The 18,654-nt window shown below is 37.9% G+C and overlaps 2 protein-coding genes and 1 pseudogene across 4 annotated transcripts; 1 reads left to right on the forward strand and 2 right to left on the reverse strand.

Moving 5' to 3' along the window:
• Window positions 1–183: 183 nt before the first annotated feature.
• On the reverse strand, window positions 184–7,022 carry LOC141811537 (DNA (cytosine-5)-methyltransferase CMT3-like; annotated as a pseudogene).
• LOC141848641 (uncharacterized) lies at window positions 6,840–14,055 on the forward strand. 2 transcript variants are annotated; one of them, XM_074736692.1, is made up of 9 exons: window positions 6,840–7,046; window positions 7,385–8,507; window positions 9,275–10,207; window positions 10,307–10,613; window positions 10,837–11,116; window positions 12,095–12,202; window positions 12,298–12,576; window positions 12,858–13,001; window positions 13,461–14,055. In XM_074736692.1, the coding sequence occupies exons 2-9, from the start codon at window positions 7,436–7,438 to the stop codon at window positions 13,647–13,649; spliced, it is 3,312 nt and encodes a 1,103-aa protein (XP_074592793.1). In that variant the 5' UTR covers window positions 6,840–7,046; window positions 7,385–7,435; the 3' UTR covers window positions 13,650–14,055. The 2 variants fall into 2 exon arrangements, with proteins under 2 accessions (XP_074592793.1, XP_074592792.1); XM_074736691.1 differs by having other exon boundaries at window positions 6,841–7,046; window positions 9,275–10,613.
• Window positions 14,056–14,465: 410 nt separating this feature from the next.
• On the reverse strand, window positions 14,466–17,620 carry LOC141811727 (65-kDa microtubule-associated protein 6-like). 2 transcript variants are annotated; one of them, XM_074699773.1, is made up of 11 exons: window positions 17,398–17,620; window positions 17,103–17,306; window positions 16,626–16,877; window positions 16,247–16,462; window positions 16,020–16,181; window positions 15,790–15,949; window positions 15,547–15,698; window positions 15,271–15,358; window positions 15,125–15,198; window positions 14,970–15,044; window positions 14,466–14,870 (listed from the first exon to the last, which is right to left on the reverse strand). In XM_074699773.1, exons 1-11 carry the CDS (start codon window positions 17,461–17,463, stop codon window positions 14,541–14,543), a joined length of 1,779 nt encoding a protein of 592 aa, XP_074555874.1. In that variant the 5' UTR covers window positions 17,464–17,620; the 3' UTR covers window positions 14,466–14,540. The 2 variants fall into 2 exon arrangements, with proteins under 2 accessions (XP_074555874.1, XP_074555873.1); XM_074699772.1 differs by having other exon boundaries at window positions 14,466–14,873.
• Between the last annotated feature and the right edge of the window lie 1,034 nt (window positions 17,621–18,654).

The raw sequence follows: 18,654 nt of genomic DNA on the forward strand, positions 1-18,654 counted from the left end.
AAACTATATTATATATATACCATCATCCTAACACTGATTGATGGTGACAAAAAATACAACAATTAATGTGGCTTAATATTCCATCAGAATAGGAGCATAAATAACAAATTAATTGTGCAGGACTACAAATTTGGTCGTGAAACAATAGCAGTGATAGGATTAGGATAAGTGCCTCAAAACCGATCACCCGTTCACAGCTTCAACTATTGAGGATGCACGATCTGCTACGGGAAAGTGACGAGGAAGCGTAAGGTACGCTTGACCTAGCGCGTAACTTAATGCTCTAGCGACTGGAACAGCAACAGCGTTTCCCACTTGAATGCATCTGAAAATGAGAATCAAGCGGAGTTAGAATACAACTTAAACCACTAAGTCACTATGCATTTTGCAAAAAAGAAAAAAAAAAAAAAAACAGATCGTCCATCATTCGAAGTACTAATCTGGGAAGAGCTCGTTGACAAGGAAAAGAAAGTTCAAGCAGATTTGGCATTACCGTTCTTTTACGGGTCCTCGAAGTTGATAATAATCTGGGAAGCCTTGAAGCCTAGCATTCTCACGAATTGAGAGCACCCTATCCTGCTCCGGATGCAGAATCACCTATCAATATGCAAACAAGAACTATGATTAGCAACTAAAATACACTATATATATCATAAATTTTAATTGTGTGCCTGGTTGTGAGGTTCACCTATTGTTACGACGGTGGGAACCGTTTCATCCCATCATAGTCGTCCAAAAGTTAGGAGAAGGGAATGTACTGTACTTTGAGGATTTTCCTCTGATAAAAGTCATTGCATAATCATGAACCTGCGACAAGGTTTGATTCAACCATAACAGAGGATATAACAATAGCTGACGGTCAACCCTTCAAAAGGGGGTTTTACGTACCAGAGGTTTCCCAAATGGCAAAAACACTCTCTCAACGTCTGGATCCCACAACTGTATTATCCTTACCAACTTTAAGTCCTGGCAGATCTCTGAAGTTTGCGCCCTATAATAAAGAGGAATGAAATTTTAACATTCATTTTGGTAAAAATGAAGAAAAGCTTGAGGTAGGAAAATAAAGTAAACCTTTTTATTAGGAATTGCACAAACACGTTGATAATCGTCCTCATTTAATTGCAGTGGTCTGTAGTCAAAAATCTGGTGCTTTGCAATCGGTCTGTCCACAATAGATCCTGAAGCTAAAGCTTCTGCACATTAACAGCAATCTATTAAGAAAGCAATCAACAAGAGATACTCGTATAAACAATGAGCAACAGTAGCACTGTTGCTTCTGGCAGTATCAGCTGATTGCTGATTTTTAAATTTGCATGTTAAAAATTTTGATTTTTTTTTTAAAAAACCCTACCAATCCTTGAAAGGCGAATGAACTTCTGAAACTCTGTGATTGGTGGTCTGCCGTGAGGCAGTTCGTCCCTGTCTTCGTAATTACCTATCTTATTTAAAATGCAAATGGTCCATAGTATCACTAAGATAAGCTAATGAATTATTTAAATCGAGGTCAGAGAATCATGATGAGCATATGAATACCTCTGGGAGATCAGATATAGCATCCTCCAAGAGTAGTTTCTTCTCAAGTTGTGGATGTTGATCTTCATCATATGCAACAATGTTTTGCTACAAAAATCAAGACATAAGTTCGAATCAAGAGAGCATGACTTAAAATGATAACGCTTTTAGCGACCGCGCAACTCGCTTAAATCAGACTCAAGTTCTCATTATTCTCATTTTAGTCGAATTTAGTCATAAAATAATACGAATATTAAAAATAAAGCTGTGTGTCATGTTAAAATTAGGTAACTGCCTAACAAAAAGAACTACGTAAGCATGTTTCAAGATGGCAAAAATTTTAATATTATATTAAACATGTCTAATTCAACTAGTAGAAAGAGAAACTAATTTATTCATTCAGGTTCAACTAGTAGAAATATATTTTATCTTTGGGAATGCAAGAGCATAATGTTATCAACTGGCATTCGCACGAATTAGTGGGTATAGGAGGAAGATGAATTGAAATACATAATTAATACCTCAAACTCATTAGGTGCACCTCCACGAACCACCACATCATGAGTAGGCAATGGAAACTGAGGCAAAATCTGCACAAGAATGTCAATACGGATTAAAAAGAAGACACTAAAATACTGCAAACTGAAAAAAGAATAACCTCAATTGGGCAAGCACCCCAAAGGAACGCACGCATCCAAAATTGAGGCAGTCCATAACATCCAGCAACCATCGTCCCAAGCCTTGCCTGATAGTTCATAGCAACCAACCTACTCAATGCATATCTTCCCAAAACGCCATTGGCAAACTTGAGTATGTCAACAACATTCTCCATGAGGACATATTTTGGCTTCAAGAACTCTACAATATCCATAAAAACAAACATTTGTTGATTTTTTGGATCATCCAGTGGAGCATTCTTATTTCTGAAACGATTAAATCCACTTATTCCTTGACAGGGAGGACCACCACAAATCACATCCACTTGGCCCTGTAATAGAAGCAAAATCAGCAATTGGAGAAAAAAAATGAAAATCCTGGCATTTTAAAATTTAACAATTCAGAGGGAAAAGTTGAAATTGTGATGGAAAGAATCATACAGGTAATGGTAAAATATTTGTTTTGTATCCATTCTTCACGAACTCCACAATTCTCTCTTGGCAATTGCTGGTAGATAATATTTAAGTTAGATATCAGCAGTAGAATGTGAAAACTGGATTGACACAGTAATACCTTAAGCCATCAATTGGCTCCCACGTATCATAGCTAGGATTATATCCAACCAACCTATAAGGTGGAGAGATAGACAATGGTTTTTGAGTTGCAGCTAAGGATGGAAAGTCCTGTATCACTTGCTTCATTTATATACCTTTAACTTTATTCAAACTTTTCCAATGTTATCCGGATCACCATAGCAAATACCAACTAGTTTTGAAACCTCAAATTCTTCACCATCTGAAGGTTTAGAATCTTCAAGTCCAACATCTGAACCATTTGAATCACTTTCTTCTACATTCAAACTTTGGTTTCCAAGTACACAATACTTTGTACATAGTTTCTCCCATTCAATCAAAAGAGCCAGAAACTCATCAGCCTTTTCATTTCTGACCTAGAAGACAAGGCTATGTAAGAGAACAAGAAAAACATTGCACAACAACTAAATAACTCTTAAATGCTTTGAATTTTGAAATAAAATAAGACATTTAGCAGCATTACCTCAGTCTCTGGATGGTTCAACTTTAAACTCTGACATGCATATTGATTTAAATCAACTGCCCAACACTGCAAAAAACAATATATTCGAAGTTAACTGTATACAATTAACACATAAAAAGGTTTGCACGAATAACATACTGTTTGGAGATTTATGCTAGACAAATTGGCACCCAAGCATATACCAGTGGACATAGCCCCACAACCTGAATAAAGATCAAGCAAAGTGATCACATTCTTTTGATCAGAAGACGCAGCCTCAGAATCTGACAGTGCTTTTTTATTTGAAAAATTAGGAGCATCATCTGAAGTAATAGTGGATGAAGAATCACTGTCAATTCTAATATTTTCTGGAATTAAAAAAAAAAACACTGAGTCAGTGATAGATTAGCCAGGACCAATTTTATATAGCCCAGAGAATACAAATATTACCATCAGGCAAATTAGTAAATGTAGAATATGCCAAAGAATATGATATGTCATAATAAAGGTCACAAGGAGGGATGCTTTTCTCCTTAACTTTCAAATCAATCTGACATAGGACAATAAAGTAGGTAAAATCTCTCAAAAACTAATGTAAACACATCAGCTCACAATATTGTACATATTTCAACTAACATTTGGAGTCTCTTGTTGAATTTGTAGCTTGGAGACAATGCAGTCCAAGACATTGTCATTTTTCTCTTCAGACAAAAAAACTCTCCTCGAATTAAGCATCACTTTTGAACTATGGCAATGGGCATGCTCTTTAATAACCTAAAATATAGGAACCAAAAATAAATATAGCAAATTCAATTTTCCAAAAAAGGCTAATGTTACTTACAGTGTCTTCTGCTTTAAAGAACCACTGAGCCGTGAAGTATTGTTGTTTATCAGTTGCTTTAAAAAACTCAACTATATGCCCAATATAGTCAGCCTCTCCTTCACCAGCCTAAAATTATTAAACATGATCAATAATCATAAGACAAAAAAAAACAGTAATATCAACCATGTTAACTATAGAAAACCATTAGTTTCAACTTAAATAGAAAGTTAATAAATTAATCATATAACCATAACGGGATCATAAAATATATCTTTTGTAGTAAATCATATTTAGAAAATTAGATCATCATGATCTTCAAACTTTCATTCCCATAGACAATATGCTTTATTTGACATAGGATATAAAGATTGACTAATACAAGTCGTACAAATATGGTATTGCCCACAAAGTGACAAAGATTCAGCCCAAATTATTGAGACTTCATTCATTTGTCTTTAGACATTCCTCATTAGCACACAGTTTTTCATGCTTGACTAATGCAAGATATCACAATCTCCATAAATTGTGACTCAACACCCTCATTAATACCTTAAATTCATTGTAAATGACATGTAATACCTTCTAAATGCAACACCATATCAAAACTATGAATAGACAATCTCCAACAAACCAACACTAAATATAACAACAAATGATGTGTTTACTTTGAGAAGAGGAAATAGAATAGGAAAACAAGTTTCCTTATTTCCACATCATTTCATTTAACTTATTTTACTTAGAACAAATTGAAAACAAAGAAATACTCCATTTACTAATTTATGTTTATGAGATATGTAAATTCAATTCCTTCCACTTACACCCTTGGGGAGAAATAAAATTGAGCAAGTGAGTTAATTCATAGTCCCTTCTCTTATGTATTACCTTCAATATAAACAAAAGAAATATTTTTTTTATTCTTTCTCTTTTATATTCAGCAAAACGAACAAAGCTTAAGAGAACAGAGCGAATTAAAGATTATTAATTTTCTATGTCAATCAATGACCTAAACTGTTTACATTGAGTTTTAGGAATTGGGCCACACAAATCACCTTATGAGCTTAACTTCCTGAATGAAGCTAAAATGCACAGTATCGGCTTAACTTCCCAAATGAGGCTAAAATGAGGCATCCAAACTATTGTAAGCATCAATAAATACTAAATATATTTCCTTTGGCATTTTAATAAGCTCATAATCAGGGCAAAGGCAAAAAATCTAAGCATCAATACAACTACTTGGAAGAAGACAGAACAAACACAAGAAAAAGAAAGAATGTCCATTACGCTTTTAGTGATCTTGATAATGCAGTGTAAAATTTAACAAATGAGTTTTTTTTATAGGAACTAAGAAATCAAGCATACACATAATGAGGTTATGTATTAATAAATGCTGCAGCCAAAGGATTATATTTATTCAAAATGTAGTCAAGAGAATCTTTGTAAAACAGAATGCCAATGAGAAATGCCACAAGCTCACTTTGACATAGGCATGTCATAAAGATTGTAATTAACTCCATCCACTGTGGCCTGCGAATTTCATCATCCACCCTAAAATTAGAGGAAAAATGTTACTCCTTGATCATAGATAATGTAGGGGAAAGGGGGAACCAAATATCATTTAATTGATTTTTTTTTTTACCTTCTAACACTTCCAGAAGCATAAATCCTCTTTAACCACACAACAAAAACAATGCATAAATATAATCCAGCAGATAAATAACTAAGAAAGTGGCATTTTTAAGTTGAAAATGAACATAACACAATCCTTACTTTCCTCTGGTATCTTTCTGGCCAGCGTTGTTTAGCTGCGGCCTCTGGAATCGGATCATCAACAAAGTGACAACCAAACACTGCACCTTCCTTGGAATTTTTGCTATATCCGACCCTCTTCTTTGGCGATATCCTGATGTTCATCACTTCATTTTGTTATTTTTCTTCCGTATCCTGCTCTTCAGCTTGCTTAGATCCTCGATCGCTACCGACATAATATCCTTCATTGTCAAGATCGTCGTCCTTATCTGATTGATCAGGTACCAGAGCCGCCGGCGCTACGCCATTTGCCCCTCCCACCACCACCGATGTCTCTCTCGTTCGCTTCTTACCTCCAGCTGCATCCTTGGCGCCACCGCCGTGCACATTCGTCGCGCGCTTCTTTCTTACTTCTGCACCCGTCGCGCTACCACTGTCAGTCTTAGTCGCCCTCTTCTTTCCTCCGGTGGTGGTGGGAGTCGACCTCGGCGGCCCGCTGCATCCGCCGCGTGCGCTTCTCCGCCGACGCCGTGGTCATATCGGGAAGGTGGGAGGCGGAGAAGGGCGCGGACGAGCGCAGAAGGATCGGAGAAGAGAGGGGCTGTCTAGGGTTTTGCAGGGCGTGACCGTGCGCCGCTGTGACGGGATGCTTAAAATGTGTCCGAGTCGGGGGCGAAATTTTGAGGTGAGAAAAGAGCGGGAAGCGGAGTTAAACCAGTTTGAAATGAAACTTGAGGTCCGTCAAGAACTGAATAAATAAATAAATAAATAAATGGGGATTTTATAATTATATGTAATGAAGGAACCAGTGAATGTTTCGAATATGCCTCAAGTATCATATTTCTAAATGTTAATTAATTAAATGAAAAGGAAAGTACGAAAAAAAATTATTTTGTTCCAGGGAAAAAAAAGAGATTTTATATTTTCTTTAAAAAAATATTATTTATCTAAAATTATCCGTGAATAAATTAGTAAATTTGTAATTTTATTGTTATTTCTGTCGCCGGCTCCGCCAGTGCTGATGTCGGATGAGCGTCCAAGCGAATCGAATCGAAATCCAAAAACCCTCCAAACCGAATCGAAATCCAATCAGCTCGTCGTCGTCCTCCGATGCCGTCCGTCCTCGGTCCTCCCTCCCTCTGCTTCCTCCGCTCTTGATGTCGCCGGATCCCGCTGCTGCGCCACGCCGAGGGAACGCCTTTCCTCCTCGCTGTGCTGTAGCCGCCGTAGGTCGCCGAGCCGCGCCCATCCCTTTCCTTCGGTTGTTTGATCCGTGAGTCTCTCCATTCCTAACTCCACGCCCGATCCTCCCTCAAAGTCTTCTCATTTTTCTTCCGTTTGGTCCTCGTATTTGGCCCCGGCCTCGGAATGGGCCGCTAGGGTTTGTTTCTAGCTCCGATCCCGAGGTGGATTGGCCACGGGATTTGCCGGTGTTGCTTTTCGGAAGCAAAATTATGTTTTGACTGCTAGGGCTAGGGTTTCGCTTACTATTGTTATTTAAATGTCATTCTTGGTGCAAAAGTTCCTTTTTTTTCATTTGGTTCGAAATGAAATCACGAACAAGAAAGAGAAAAATAAATTTACTTTCGTCTCACCTCGTTTGAATTGCAGGCCAATTTGAGTTTCGTTTATAGCTTCGTAGCGGCCTCTTCCCTTCGGGAGATGGTGGATTCGGTGGATGTGGTGTTGGAATTTCTGAGGAAGAATCGTTTTACGGATGCAGAGGCTGCTTTGAGGGGGGAGCTGAATGCACGGCCTGACTTGAATGGGTTCCTTCAAAAACATCTTGCCGTTGAAAAAGAAGAATCGGGAAGAATTGATGGAGAGGTTGTTAGCGCGAGGCAGCTTAGCACAAACACACACAGCGTGGAGAGCTCTAAAGAGTACATTGTTAAGGAAATTGAAGTAGGAGGATCTGGTAATGGATTCAAGAACAAGAAAGGTTTTACATTCTCTCAGGATAGAGGTTGTGGCTCTGTAGATCTTTATCCGTTGAAATTTAGTTCCAATAGTAGTAATTCTGATTCAGTTTCTAAAGACACTGCTGTAATTATCAACAATTTTGCTGACCTCTTGATATCAGAAGGACCAAAGCATCGCCACAGTACTTTTGTGCCTGAGAAGATAGATCGTGCTGTAGGTACTGATACCGATTTATCAGTAGAGCAGCGAAGTTCTTGTGCCAAGGACATATATAAATGTGAGCTTGAAGTGAAGCCTGAGATCAGCCAGCCTGGTAACCGTAAGGACAAAAGTGCTTATTCTCAAGACCATTTTGTCAATGACCTTTGGGTGAAAAATGAAGACTCCTTGAAGGGATGTTCTGTGAAGACAATTTTTCCATTTTCTGTGGACATGGCATCGTCCAGTTGTGGTGGTCTTTCCAGTGAAAAAAAAGAGTTAAACCATAAAGATAATGGCAATAATGTTATAGAATCAAGAAAAGAGCATCTAGGCGAGATCAACAGATCATACTTCTCATGTAAGTCTCAAGAAAATGCTGAAACCAAAGGCTACAAGAATTTTGATTTGCAGGTTAATTGTGAGAATCACCGGGATGAACTACCTAGGTTGCCTCCTGTAAGACTTAAGTCTGAAGACAAGTTATTTAATACCCATTTGGAGGAAAAGGCGGATCAACATAGATCAGGAATGAAGTTATCCAATATTGACAGTACTTTTATGATAGGATCCTTCCTTGATGTACCTGTTGGGCAGGAGGTTAACTCTTCAGGTATGTTGTAGCTGAGTGGTTAATGAGGGTTCTAGTTATGGATTTTAACTGTTAAAATTTGCTTAGTAGATCAATATGATCCTGCAAAAAATAAGGGTACAATATATATCCACTTGCTTAGCCATGGATCATGACATGATCATTGCATCACCTTCATTCATTAAAATTGTTACCAGTACTCTGAGTAATGGAAACTCTAATGAGATGCTTGCTGATTATTTATAAGAACGAAATTAAACCTTGTCTTGCTGATTGCTAACAGCACTTCTGTGGGCTCTTGTTCATTTTAATTCTTAGTAGTACATGTACCTCAGCTATTTAACTTAAAGATTCATAAAACCATCTTTTTAGGCAATTGTCCAGCCTTCCAGGCATTCCATTATTTAATCAGAAATTTGTGTGTTTTAGCCAAATTCAAGTATAATACTTATATCAAGTTTAGGAACCTCACAGATGATCCTGGCTCCAATTATATGTTGTACAACCTTTTCAAGCACTAAATTTGGCCTCTCAAGTGGCAAATGCCTTTCTACTGTGATATTTTCCAATATTGTTCACTCTTCACATCACTTCAATTGGTATTGAGCTGAAACATACACACACACACACACACACATATATTGCTTGCTAGTACCTTTGTGTCATTGTCAATGCTGAAGGTCTATTCTTGGCTTATGTCCTGTGGTGTGTAGTTGATTTATACACATGCTCACATTCTTTTCTGCAACCATAGCCAATGTTTTAAAAAATGTGAGATTTTAATACAGGTGGCAGGCGAACAATTGGAAGTAGTTGGCTTTCTGTAAGTCAAGGAATTGCGGAGGACACTTCTGATTTGGTATCTGGTTTTGCAACCATTGGTGATGAATCTAATGACTATCCAAATGAGTATTGGGATTCTGATGAGTATGAAGATGATGATGATGTTGGCTACATGAGACAACCAATTGAAGATGAATCCTGGTTTCTTGCACATGAAATTGACTATCCAAGTGACAATGAGAAAGGAACACATCATGGGAGTGTGCCTGATCATCAGGACCAGGCGCCAAGAAAAGATGAAGATGATGATCAGTCTTTTGCCGAGGAAGATTCCTATTTGTCAGGCGATCAGTATTTCTTAACTAAGAATGTTGAACAAGTTGCTATTACAGAAGGACCATTGGGGCATAAGATTCCAGGGGTATTTGGGAGAACAAATGAGAATGATCTAATAGCTCAATATGATGGGCAGTTAATGGATGCTGAAGAACTAAGTTTGATGCATTCAGAACCTGTTTGGCAAGGTTTTGTCACACAAAATAATGAACTAATTATGTTAGGGGATGGCCAAAACCCAATTGAAGTTGGACAAAGCCGCAAGGGTAATTCTCTTATAGAAGATGATCAGCATACTTCAATCAGGTCAATAGGTGTAGGTATTAATAGTGATGCTGCTGATATAGGCAGTGAAATTCAGGATAGCTTAATTGGAGGAAGCAGTGAAGGGGACATAGAATTCTTTCCTGATCATGATGTTACAGGGTTTGGCAGAAGGCGCCCTCAATGCGGTACAACCGATAGAGATTTGAACAAGTCAAAGAAGGAAAAGTTAAGTGAAAATAAACAAGATGGTTACATTTTGGCATATGAAAAGGATACAAGCCTGTCAGGACTGAATGCTGATGGCACCTTCTCTTTCCAGCCTCAGAAAACTACAAGTATGTTGGAGGTTGATTCTGAGAAAAGTCTATGTTCAGGGAAACCTGGTGATGCAATTGTTAATACTTTTGACGAATGTGCAAATGGTATAGTTTCAGAGGACCTGCTTGCTACTTGGAGGAGAAAAAGCAGTGATTCTTCTCCTGTCAGAGGCTCCAGAGATGAGAAGACTTCTGATGCTGTGAGGTCAAGGAACTCAAGTGCATCATCAGAGTCTGACTATGTTTATGATGAAACAGACAATATCAGGAAAAGGCACTGTGAAGTAAATGAGATAAGGGAAGAAGATCCTGGAACCATATTAGATGATGAAGTAGCTGCACTGCAGGAGCAACTAAGACAGATAAAAGCGCAGGAGGAGGAATTTGAGACTTTCTATCTTAAGATAGTTCATAGGAAAAACAGGCATGCTTATCCTCGATATTGTTTTTTTGCAACATTCTGGCTGAATGATAATTGGCTTTGGTTCATATTTGTTCCTCTTCCCTCACTTTTTCCACATGAATGATCCTCACTATCTGCTTACGAAAACTCATGTTTTAGAGTTTCCATCATTTTTAGAAAAATTGGTTTTTTATTTTTAGTTTGATGATCTAACTTTCAGTTTTTCTGTTCATGTCACGTACAGAACTGGGTTTGAAGAGGACAAAAATTTTCATGTGATTTTGAATTCTGTTATTGCTGGACGTTACCATGTAACTGAATACTTGGGTTCTGCTGCATTTAGCAAAGCTATTCAGGCACATGACTTACATACTGGTATGGATGTCTGTGTTAAAATTATCAAGAATAACAAAGATTTCTTTGATCAAAGCCTTGATGAAATCAAGCTTCTGAAATTTGTTAATAAGCATGACCCTGCTGACAAGTATCATATTCTACGTCTCTATGATTATTTCTATTATCGGGTGAGTGTATGCTTACATTTTGATCATCCATTTTTATTATTCTAATTCAATTTTTGTTGTCATTATATTCCTAATCCTGATTTTATGTACAAAAGATAGGTTCAAAATAGTTCTATTATCTAGGAATGCTGGAATTGCTTGAAATAGAAGTTTTCATAATAGCTTTCATCTACAGTATCATCATTTTTACTATGAACTAAAGGTGGGTAGGGAAGGTTCAAAATTTTGAATACTGAATTTAGGATTAGTTCTCTAAATTAAGGTCCTTAAGGCCTTATTTATGTTTCTAGATGGATAGTCCTCTAGGAAATAAGATAATGTCTTGAAAAGTATTTGATTATATTACTGTCATAATAGTTGTATATCTCTGCATACATCAGGACCTTGTAAATTTCTCAATCGATAGGCTACCTGTTTGACATTTGCATCACTCATGCATTTGCCTATAGTAGAAAAAGAAAATGAAGGGGAAATAAAAACACAGAAGCAATACATGTCCCAAAAAATTACTGAATGGATCTAAGAGCAAGGATGAGAATATTCAGGTTATACTTGTGTGTGCATCTCATTGTGCCGTAAAGCTAAAGCATGCATATAGTTTACTAAATTTGAGAGGGCAACATGGGATCCATCTCCAGCATGCACAAAACCAATGAGTTAAGCAACTTAAGCTTAGAATTTAAGTATGTTCATTATGAATTGTTTCTTGTTCTGCAAATCTTGGAAGGCATGATGTCTTAACTACTAAACTATTATTTCTGACAATGACAAATGCACCTTTCCTCTCATCATTCAACTTCTAGTGAGAATTAGGAAGTTATTACAATGGAATTAGCTCAAAATACATAGTTTCATGCATGAATTTTTGTTTCTTGTCTAAATTTTAGATGATGTTTATCATTCATTTCTTTTTAGAATATTTTGGAGTTTGATATTGTTATTTCCTTTTTGTTTTATTGATAATTTTGACCTGTGTAGGAACACTTGTTGATAGTTTGTGAACTTCTCAAAGCCAACTTATATGAATTTCACAAGTTCAATAGAGAATCTGGGGGCGAGGTTTATTTTACAATGCCTAGGCTGCAGGTGACATGCTCCACACTATTGCCCATGCTTATGATGTTACTTGTTATTTGATTTTCTCGAAGTTTTACCTTATCATTGCCATGAATTTTTTACAGTCCATTACTATTCAATGCCTGGAGGCACTTCAGTTTTTGCATGGCCTTGGGCTTATTCACTGTGATTTGAAGCCTGAAAATATATTGGTGAAGAGCTACAGTAGATGTGAAGTTAAGGTCATCGATCTTGGAAGTAGCTGTTTTGAAACAGATCATTTATGTTCATATGTACAATCACGATCTTATCGTGCGCCTGAGGTTATTCTAGGTCTCCCATATGATAAAAAGATAGACATATGGTCGCTTGGATGCATCTTAGCAGAACTTTGCACTGGAAATGTAAGTTCATAACTTGGAAAGTGATATACAACGTTTGTCTTTAATGCTGCTTATTTGTCCAATTGATTCTGGTTTATGTGGATAAATCATATGGCCAATTTAGAGATGGTTTTTATTTTCTACTTTTTTTCTTCCCTCCTACTGTATTATTCTTTTTGAAGGATGATATTAACACATCTTGCTGTTTTTTAAAGATGCATCAGTTCATAACATGAATGTTCTTTTACTTTGTCTCTGAAAGATTCATCTTTTATGAACAATCTGAATTCCCACTTCTGCAGGTTCTCTTCCAAAATGACTCTCCTGCAACGTTGCTAGCACGCATTATTGGAATCATCAGTCCTATTGATCAAGAGATGCTTGCGAAGGGACATGATACATACAAATATTTTACAAAAAACCACATGTTATATGAGAGGAATCAGGTTTGAGCCTCTGATATCTAGTCTATGTTAAAACCAACTTTCCAATCTTGCTCCAGTCTTTCTATAAACTGGTAAACATGCATTTTAAATTACCATAAAAATGAGATCATTTATATGATTGTACTGAAAGAATAAAGGACAGTCAAGTTTTCATATGACACTCATGCTTTGCAGCATTTGAACATGCACCATTAGAAAACTCCATATTCTTCTATTCTTGCCATTATCCATAAGCCTTTGAAAGATACACATATTTACTATTTGTAACTATTCATCATCATAAAATTAGATGCATGCTACTCTTTTTATCTTAATGTGGTGAAGGTCGCTAGTTCTCTCTCAGATGCTTTTTTTTTTTTTTTTTTAAGTTGAAAGCATGGAAGAGAAGCATTCCTCTAATGCGTTGATTCTCAATTTCATTGTCTTTTAGGGACACTAGAATAACATTTCATTGTCTAGGACACGAACAAGCTAGAATATTTGATCCCAAAGAAAACATCGCTACGTCACCGTCTACCAATGGGCGATCAAGGCTTCATTGATTTTATTGCATACCTTCTTGAAGTGAACCCGAAGAAGCGCCCGAGTGCTTTAGATGCACTTAACCATCCATGGCTTTCATATCCTTACGAACCAATATCATCTTGAGCTATCCATGGCTGGCAGTTGCTGCATTATCAATCAGTCTCGGTGAAAGTTCTCATTGTTATCATCCAACACATATAGATGATATTGTAGCAGACCGGTCACAGGCAAGACAGTGAAGTTCACCTCAAGTCACACAGACAAGGTCAGCCTAGGTGACTTCAAGAGTTTGAAATCAATTCCATTTTTTTTTCTTGGTGCCTAGTGTTGTGTGAGATTAGGATCTGACTGCTCTTCATGGAGTGTTCTTGTAATCTTACTAGCTCCTTTTATTATTATTTTGTGTTGGAAGTCAAAGAGTGTACTTGAGATGCACTCTGTGATGCCATTTTCGCCCAGGTCCTGTTGTATATTATGTGATTATTATCCAGGCCTATCAAATTTTGGCCTTTTTAAAATTTTAGCTACATTCTGCAAACATTTTGTGCAAAGCAAATTCCAGGAAGGTAGGATTTGTTCGTGGAATGCCAAACAAAAATGCAGAAAATGATTTCTGAATTATGCCATACGCATGATCCATCGCAACCATTCTGTAAACCTTTGTGAAGAAGCTTTGGGTTGCCACTCAGTCTGCCATGCCATGGAACTCACAGATCTTTCGATCGGATGTTGAGCATGTTCATAATATATATCTTTACAAAATAGTTATGAAGATCATAGTTTACGTTTATAAACTCAACTGAATATGATAGAACAATGATATAAAGCTTCTTAAAGCTTGAAGCAAGTGTAGTGCAAAGGACATCTAAAATAACCACTGAGCCATTTCCTTCATCTACTAAATCTTCTTAACACACTAATGCTCTTAGATCAGTATTCCTACACTCGTATTCCTACAGATTAAGATGCAAATGAAACATGCGACATGATTATCGAATGGCACAAACCTGAGAGTTATGTGAGGGGTGGAGACTCAGGTTCAGAACTTGTAATGGGCGTGAACAAAGATACTGTATCCTCTCCTGACATTGGCCCAAAGTTCAACGATGTCCCGGATAGACGACGCTGCATCTCCTTTAAGTACATACCGGAATCGCGAGAACGGGATCGGTGTATGAGTAACTTGGGGCTTGCATTGCCGGCAACAGTGGCCCATTGTGGAGTGGGAGTCATAGAACCATTTTCATTTGGCTTCCTTCTAAAATTGTTGTTCCTTCTTGAACTCAATTTAGACACATAAACTGCTTCCTTCCCTGTGGGGAACAGATTTTGCAGTTTCTTTTGCTGCTGTTAAGAACAACAGTAATAGCAAGTAAAAAAAGAAGATTTTGAAGCAAAAATATGGAAGAGTGGTGCTAGACAAGAATAATAATGTATATATACTCGATATCGCCTTTTCAATTCTTCCTTCTGTAGCCTTAACAATTTGTACTCTTCCAATATCGACACCAACGAAACCTGTAACAATTAAAAGCAAAACCAAAAGATAAATCACCAGATGACACATTAGTTCCAGATAAGAATCAAAATCCTCTTACCCCATCATACAAGAAAGGCATCCGTCTTTCTATCTCCCACACAAATATTTTGTTCATTAATTTGTCGACCATATCTGCAACAAAAACTAAGGAATTCAATCATAGACTAAGTGAAGAAGCAATAAAGCAGGCCAACCAAGTTGTACCTGATATTTTGTTGACGGTAGCCCGTGCTTTCTCTGCTCGTTTTAGATTCAAGTGGAAACCTCTTCCAGCAATGTACTTGTTTGGATCCTGAATCCAGAAGAAGCCAAGTCCAAGTCAGTCAGTCGATTATTAAGTAACTTAAACATGGTGGATAGATGAGCGAAGTAGAGAATTATGGCATTGTTGTATGAATCCATTTGAAGATGGAGAGTGTAAAACTAGATATTTTACAATATAATTCTGAGCTTGGCAAATAGAAATGCTAATTAGTCTACCTGATCATAACCTTCAAGCCAGCTCTCCTCATCACATGCAGCGAGCCATTTGTTTACCCCATCCATGATTTCTTTCCTGATAACAGTTTCTTCTTTGGCTTTTGAAATTTGCATTTCGATGTTAGCAAGAAGTTCAGAAGAACTCAGAACACCTGGAAACCGATAAGAATCACAACAAGTGACTTGATGCCATATGTTCTTCATTACTCTCAACATGGCTTCAAATGTGTGTCATACATTTACCTGAATCTATCTCTGCGTTGACATTCTCTGGAGCTGTGCTCTTATCAGGTTCAATGTGTGCAGTTCTGCATATCTCCTCTAGTTCTGCCCTTTTAATCAGAACAAGTTCTCTTATTCTAGTCGCTTTAAGGTTTATCAGCCTCTCAACTTCAGCCTCCAACTGTTAAGCAATACTCTCATAAACCGCTTTTCGTTCAAAATTATGTTAGTAAAGCTTCAACAAATCTAACCTTCCCAATTGTGTCAAGAGAGTAGACACCAGAGCACCCAATGTCATGTTCATGTTCAGGTGATTTCAGAATGTGTTCTATTTCTCCATAGTATTTTCGCTCTTCGTCCGGTGTCTCCAACATGTTCCACAGATCTAACAGTGATCTCGCTGCTTGCGATAACTACAAATCATAAATGCTGTGTCAAAATGTATCATTGAGAATTAGACTTGAAGATCATCATCAACCTTTTCTTTTCGCATGTTCTTCTCAGTTTCTAGCTTCAGGATGGCTTGGGATAGCCCCTCGAGTGTGGAATCAGTAATGTTTGTCGAATGTTTCCCACCATTATCGTGCAGGCTAGGGTGCACTGAATCGACTGTCTTTCGAAAGTCCTCTTCGAGCAGACCACATAAAGAGTAAATCTCATTTACAAACTCCAAAACTTTCTGAAGGCGATCGGACTGAAGAAGAAGCCAACATACAAATTGCAAAAAATTAGTTCTCAAAGAAGTATAAAATCAATGGCAAAGTAACCTAAAAGAAAATTTAGATGAAGAAATTATAGTTTTTTTGACATCCTTCAACCAGGCAGAGTAATCCAAGCTGCATAAGCAAGAAACATACCTTATCCTTCTGGAGTCCCTTCAACTGTAACTGATACTCAGTGAGTCTTCGAATCGACAAGTCATCTTGTTCAATCTCAACAGCATTAGTTGGAGGAGGATGGCAAGTGGTTCCTTCAATCTCTGCTTTAATCTTCTCAATCTGTGACTGCACATCTGTGAATTGTCTCGATCGTTCCTCTCTTATTTCGCGTAGAACTTCCAAAAGAGGGGTAACTGAAGCAAGCTGCTCCTTCAATGGCAACTTCTCCATCTACACAACAGTGAACTGCTATGAATTCTAACTGATACAATCACCATACGAGTGCAAAATTGCAAAAATAAAACATGTTCTTAAACCAACAGCCGAAGTTCTTTCAAAATGGTAGATAAATCTCTAGTTGATCAATCCTAAAATACCAGTATGTAGATTGAATCAAACAGTGAGTGATGTACCATGCATGAAGATTATCAAATGGAAGAAAGCAAGGAAGATTACCTTTCGGTGGAGACTGCGTTCATCAAGAACAGCCACAAGAGAAGCAACCTCTGCTTCTTTGGCCGCCACTGAGTGATGAAGGTGAGCCCTAGCTCTGCCGGCTTCTACGATCTTCTTCTGGTATATCTGCCTGCACTCGCTCTCCAATTCCAACACCATGCGGTCCATGTCCTCCTTGCTTTCCCCAATCTCCGTCCATATTTGCTGTTCCAAAAATCGGCATGAACGATGAAGAAACAGGGAAACCCTAAATTTACAATCTTTTCCAACAATAAGGTAGAAGAGAAGAATGAACCTTAAGCTCTCCGACGAAATCACCAAAGCCGGTCGTAATCTCCACCTCTAACCCTAAACTCGCCATCTCTTCTTTCCTTCTCCGCCCCTCAATCCGTCGGCGAGGAGGAGGAGGAGACGAAGAACAATAATGAGCCAAACACCAACTTCCCGCTCGCTTGTTTCTTCCTCGAGCGGAAACGTGATCGAACTCGCCGCGTGCGCAGAAAGGAACGACTTTTCCGCTTTCCTTCTCCTGCAAGACGGGATTTTTGGCTCTTCTTCTTGCTTTGCAAGGTTGTTTGCCAGAAATGGCTGAACTGGAAATGGAAGTCGGCGTCTTCAAGAGCGGGCAACGCCAAATCGAACACCAGCAGAAAGCGACGGCGCGTGTGCGCACTAATCAACCAGGGTAAAGGAAGAAACTAGCAAAGATTGAGATGGGATCGATCCCTGGAGGAAGAAAGAGCGGGTCTTTATAGCTGCTTCCGGCTCTTCATCGATCGTAGTTTATGGCACTTCTGTTGGTAAAATTCCGAACAGGAGCGATCGAGCAGCAGTGCAGATGTTGTTGTCGACGAAGGATGGCGCACTGGTTTTCTGTTGTTTATTATTTTTTATTTTTCGATCCAAAATATTCTTTTTACGTGCATGAATATTCAAGATCGTGCAGTTGCACGAGTTCTTGTTAGTTCCAGCCTTCGTTCATGGCGATGGTGGCAGTTCGAATTCAACAGACGCCATGTCGCCATGCACTAACTGCTGTATATATATTCTAAAATCAAAATTCGAAGATTGAAAGAAACAAATTTTCAAAAACTTGCTTCAGAATCAAAAGTAGTTTGATTTTTTATTTTTATCCATTTTCAATGATCGGAATAATGTTTCACAACTTCTGGCAGAAGAAGAATGATCAACAAACCAGAACATTAATTTAAATTTATATTTTAAAAAAAAAACTGCTTGCAACAAAACAAAACGAGAAAAAAAGAGAGTAATGTTTTGATTGAATTGACAAATTGAAGTCAATTATTTGAATATATGAAAATTGCTTCCGGCCAAGATGATCAATATGACATCGCAACTGCTAACGGTGGCGGTGGAGCTTTCACGTCACCGGCGGCCATCGGAAAGCTGCCCGTTGTTAATTCTGTTCTCTGCGTTTGTTCGGTGGGGCTCGGGCCGTTGGTTGGCGGGTAATAATCTCCACGTCGAAAGCAGCGGGAGAAAGAAGGATGTTGAATCGACCCTGCAACTGTACTTTCTTATTTCTTTAAGA

Source organism: Curcuma longa, chromosome 17 (assembly GCF_044706935.1).
Source record: "Curcuma longa cultivar G26 ecotype Majalengka, Jawa Barat chromosome 17, ITB_CL_G26_1.1, whole genome shotgun sequence".
Lineage (NCBI taxonomy): Eukaryota > Viridiplantae > Streptophyta > Magnoliopsida > Zingiberales > Zingiberaceae > Curcuma > Curcuma longa.

Coding starts and splice junctions, on each gene's coding strand:
- LOC141811727 (XM_074699772.1), bottom strand. CDS start 17,463: ATGGCGAGTTTAGGGTTAGAGGTGGAGATTACGACCGGCTTTGGTGAT. Junction 17,307..17,397: donor ATTTCGTCGGAGAGCTTAAG/GTTCATTCTTCT, acceptor TTTTTGGAACAG/CAAATATGGACGGAGATTGG. Junction 15,699..15,789: donor CAACGCAGAGATAGATTCAG/GTAAATGTATGA, acceptor ATCGGTTTCCAG/GTGTTCTGAGTTCTTCTGAA.
- LOC141848641 (XM_074736691.1), top strand. CDS start 7,436: ATGGTGGATTCGGTGGATGTGGTGTTGGAATTTCTGAGGAAGAATCGT. Junction 10,614..10,836: donor ATAGTTCATAGGAAAAACAG/GCATGCTTATCC, acceptor TGTCACGTACAG/AACTGGGTTTGAAGAGGACA. Junction 12,577..12,857: donor CAGAACTTTGCACTGGAAAT/GTAAGTTCATAA, acceptor CCACTTCTGCAG/GTTCTCTTCCAAAATGACTC.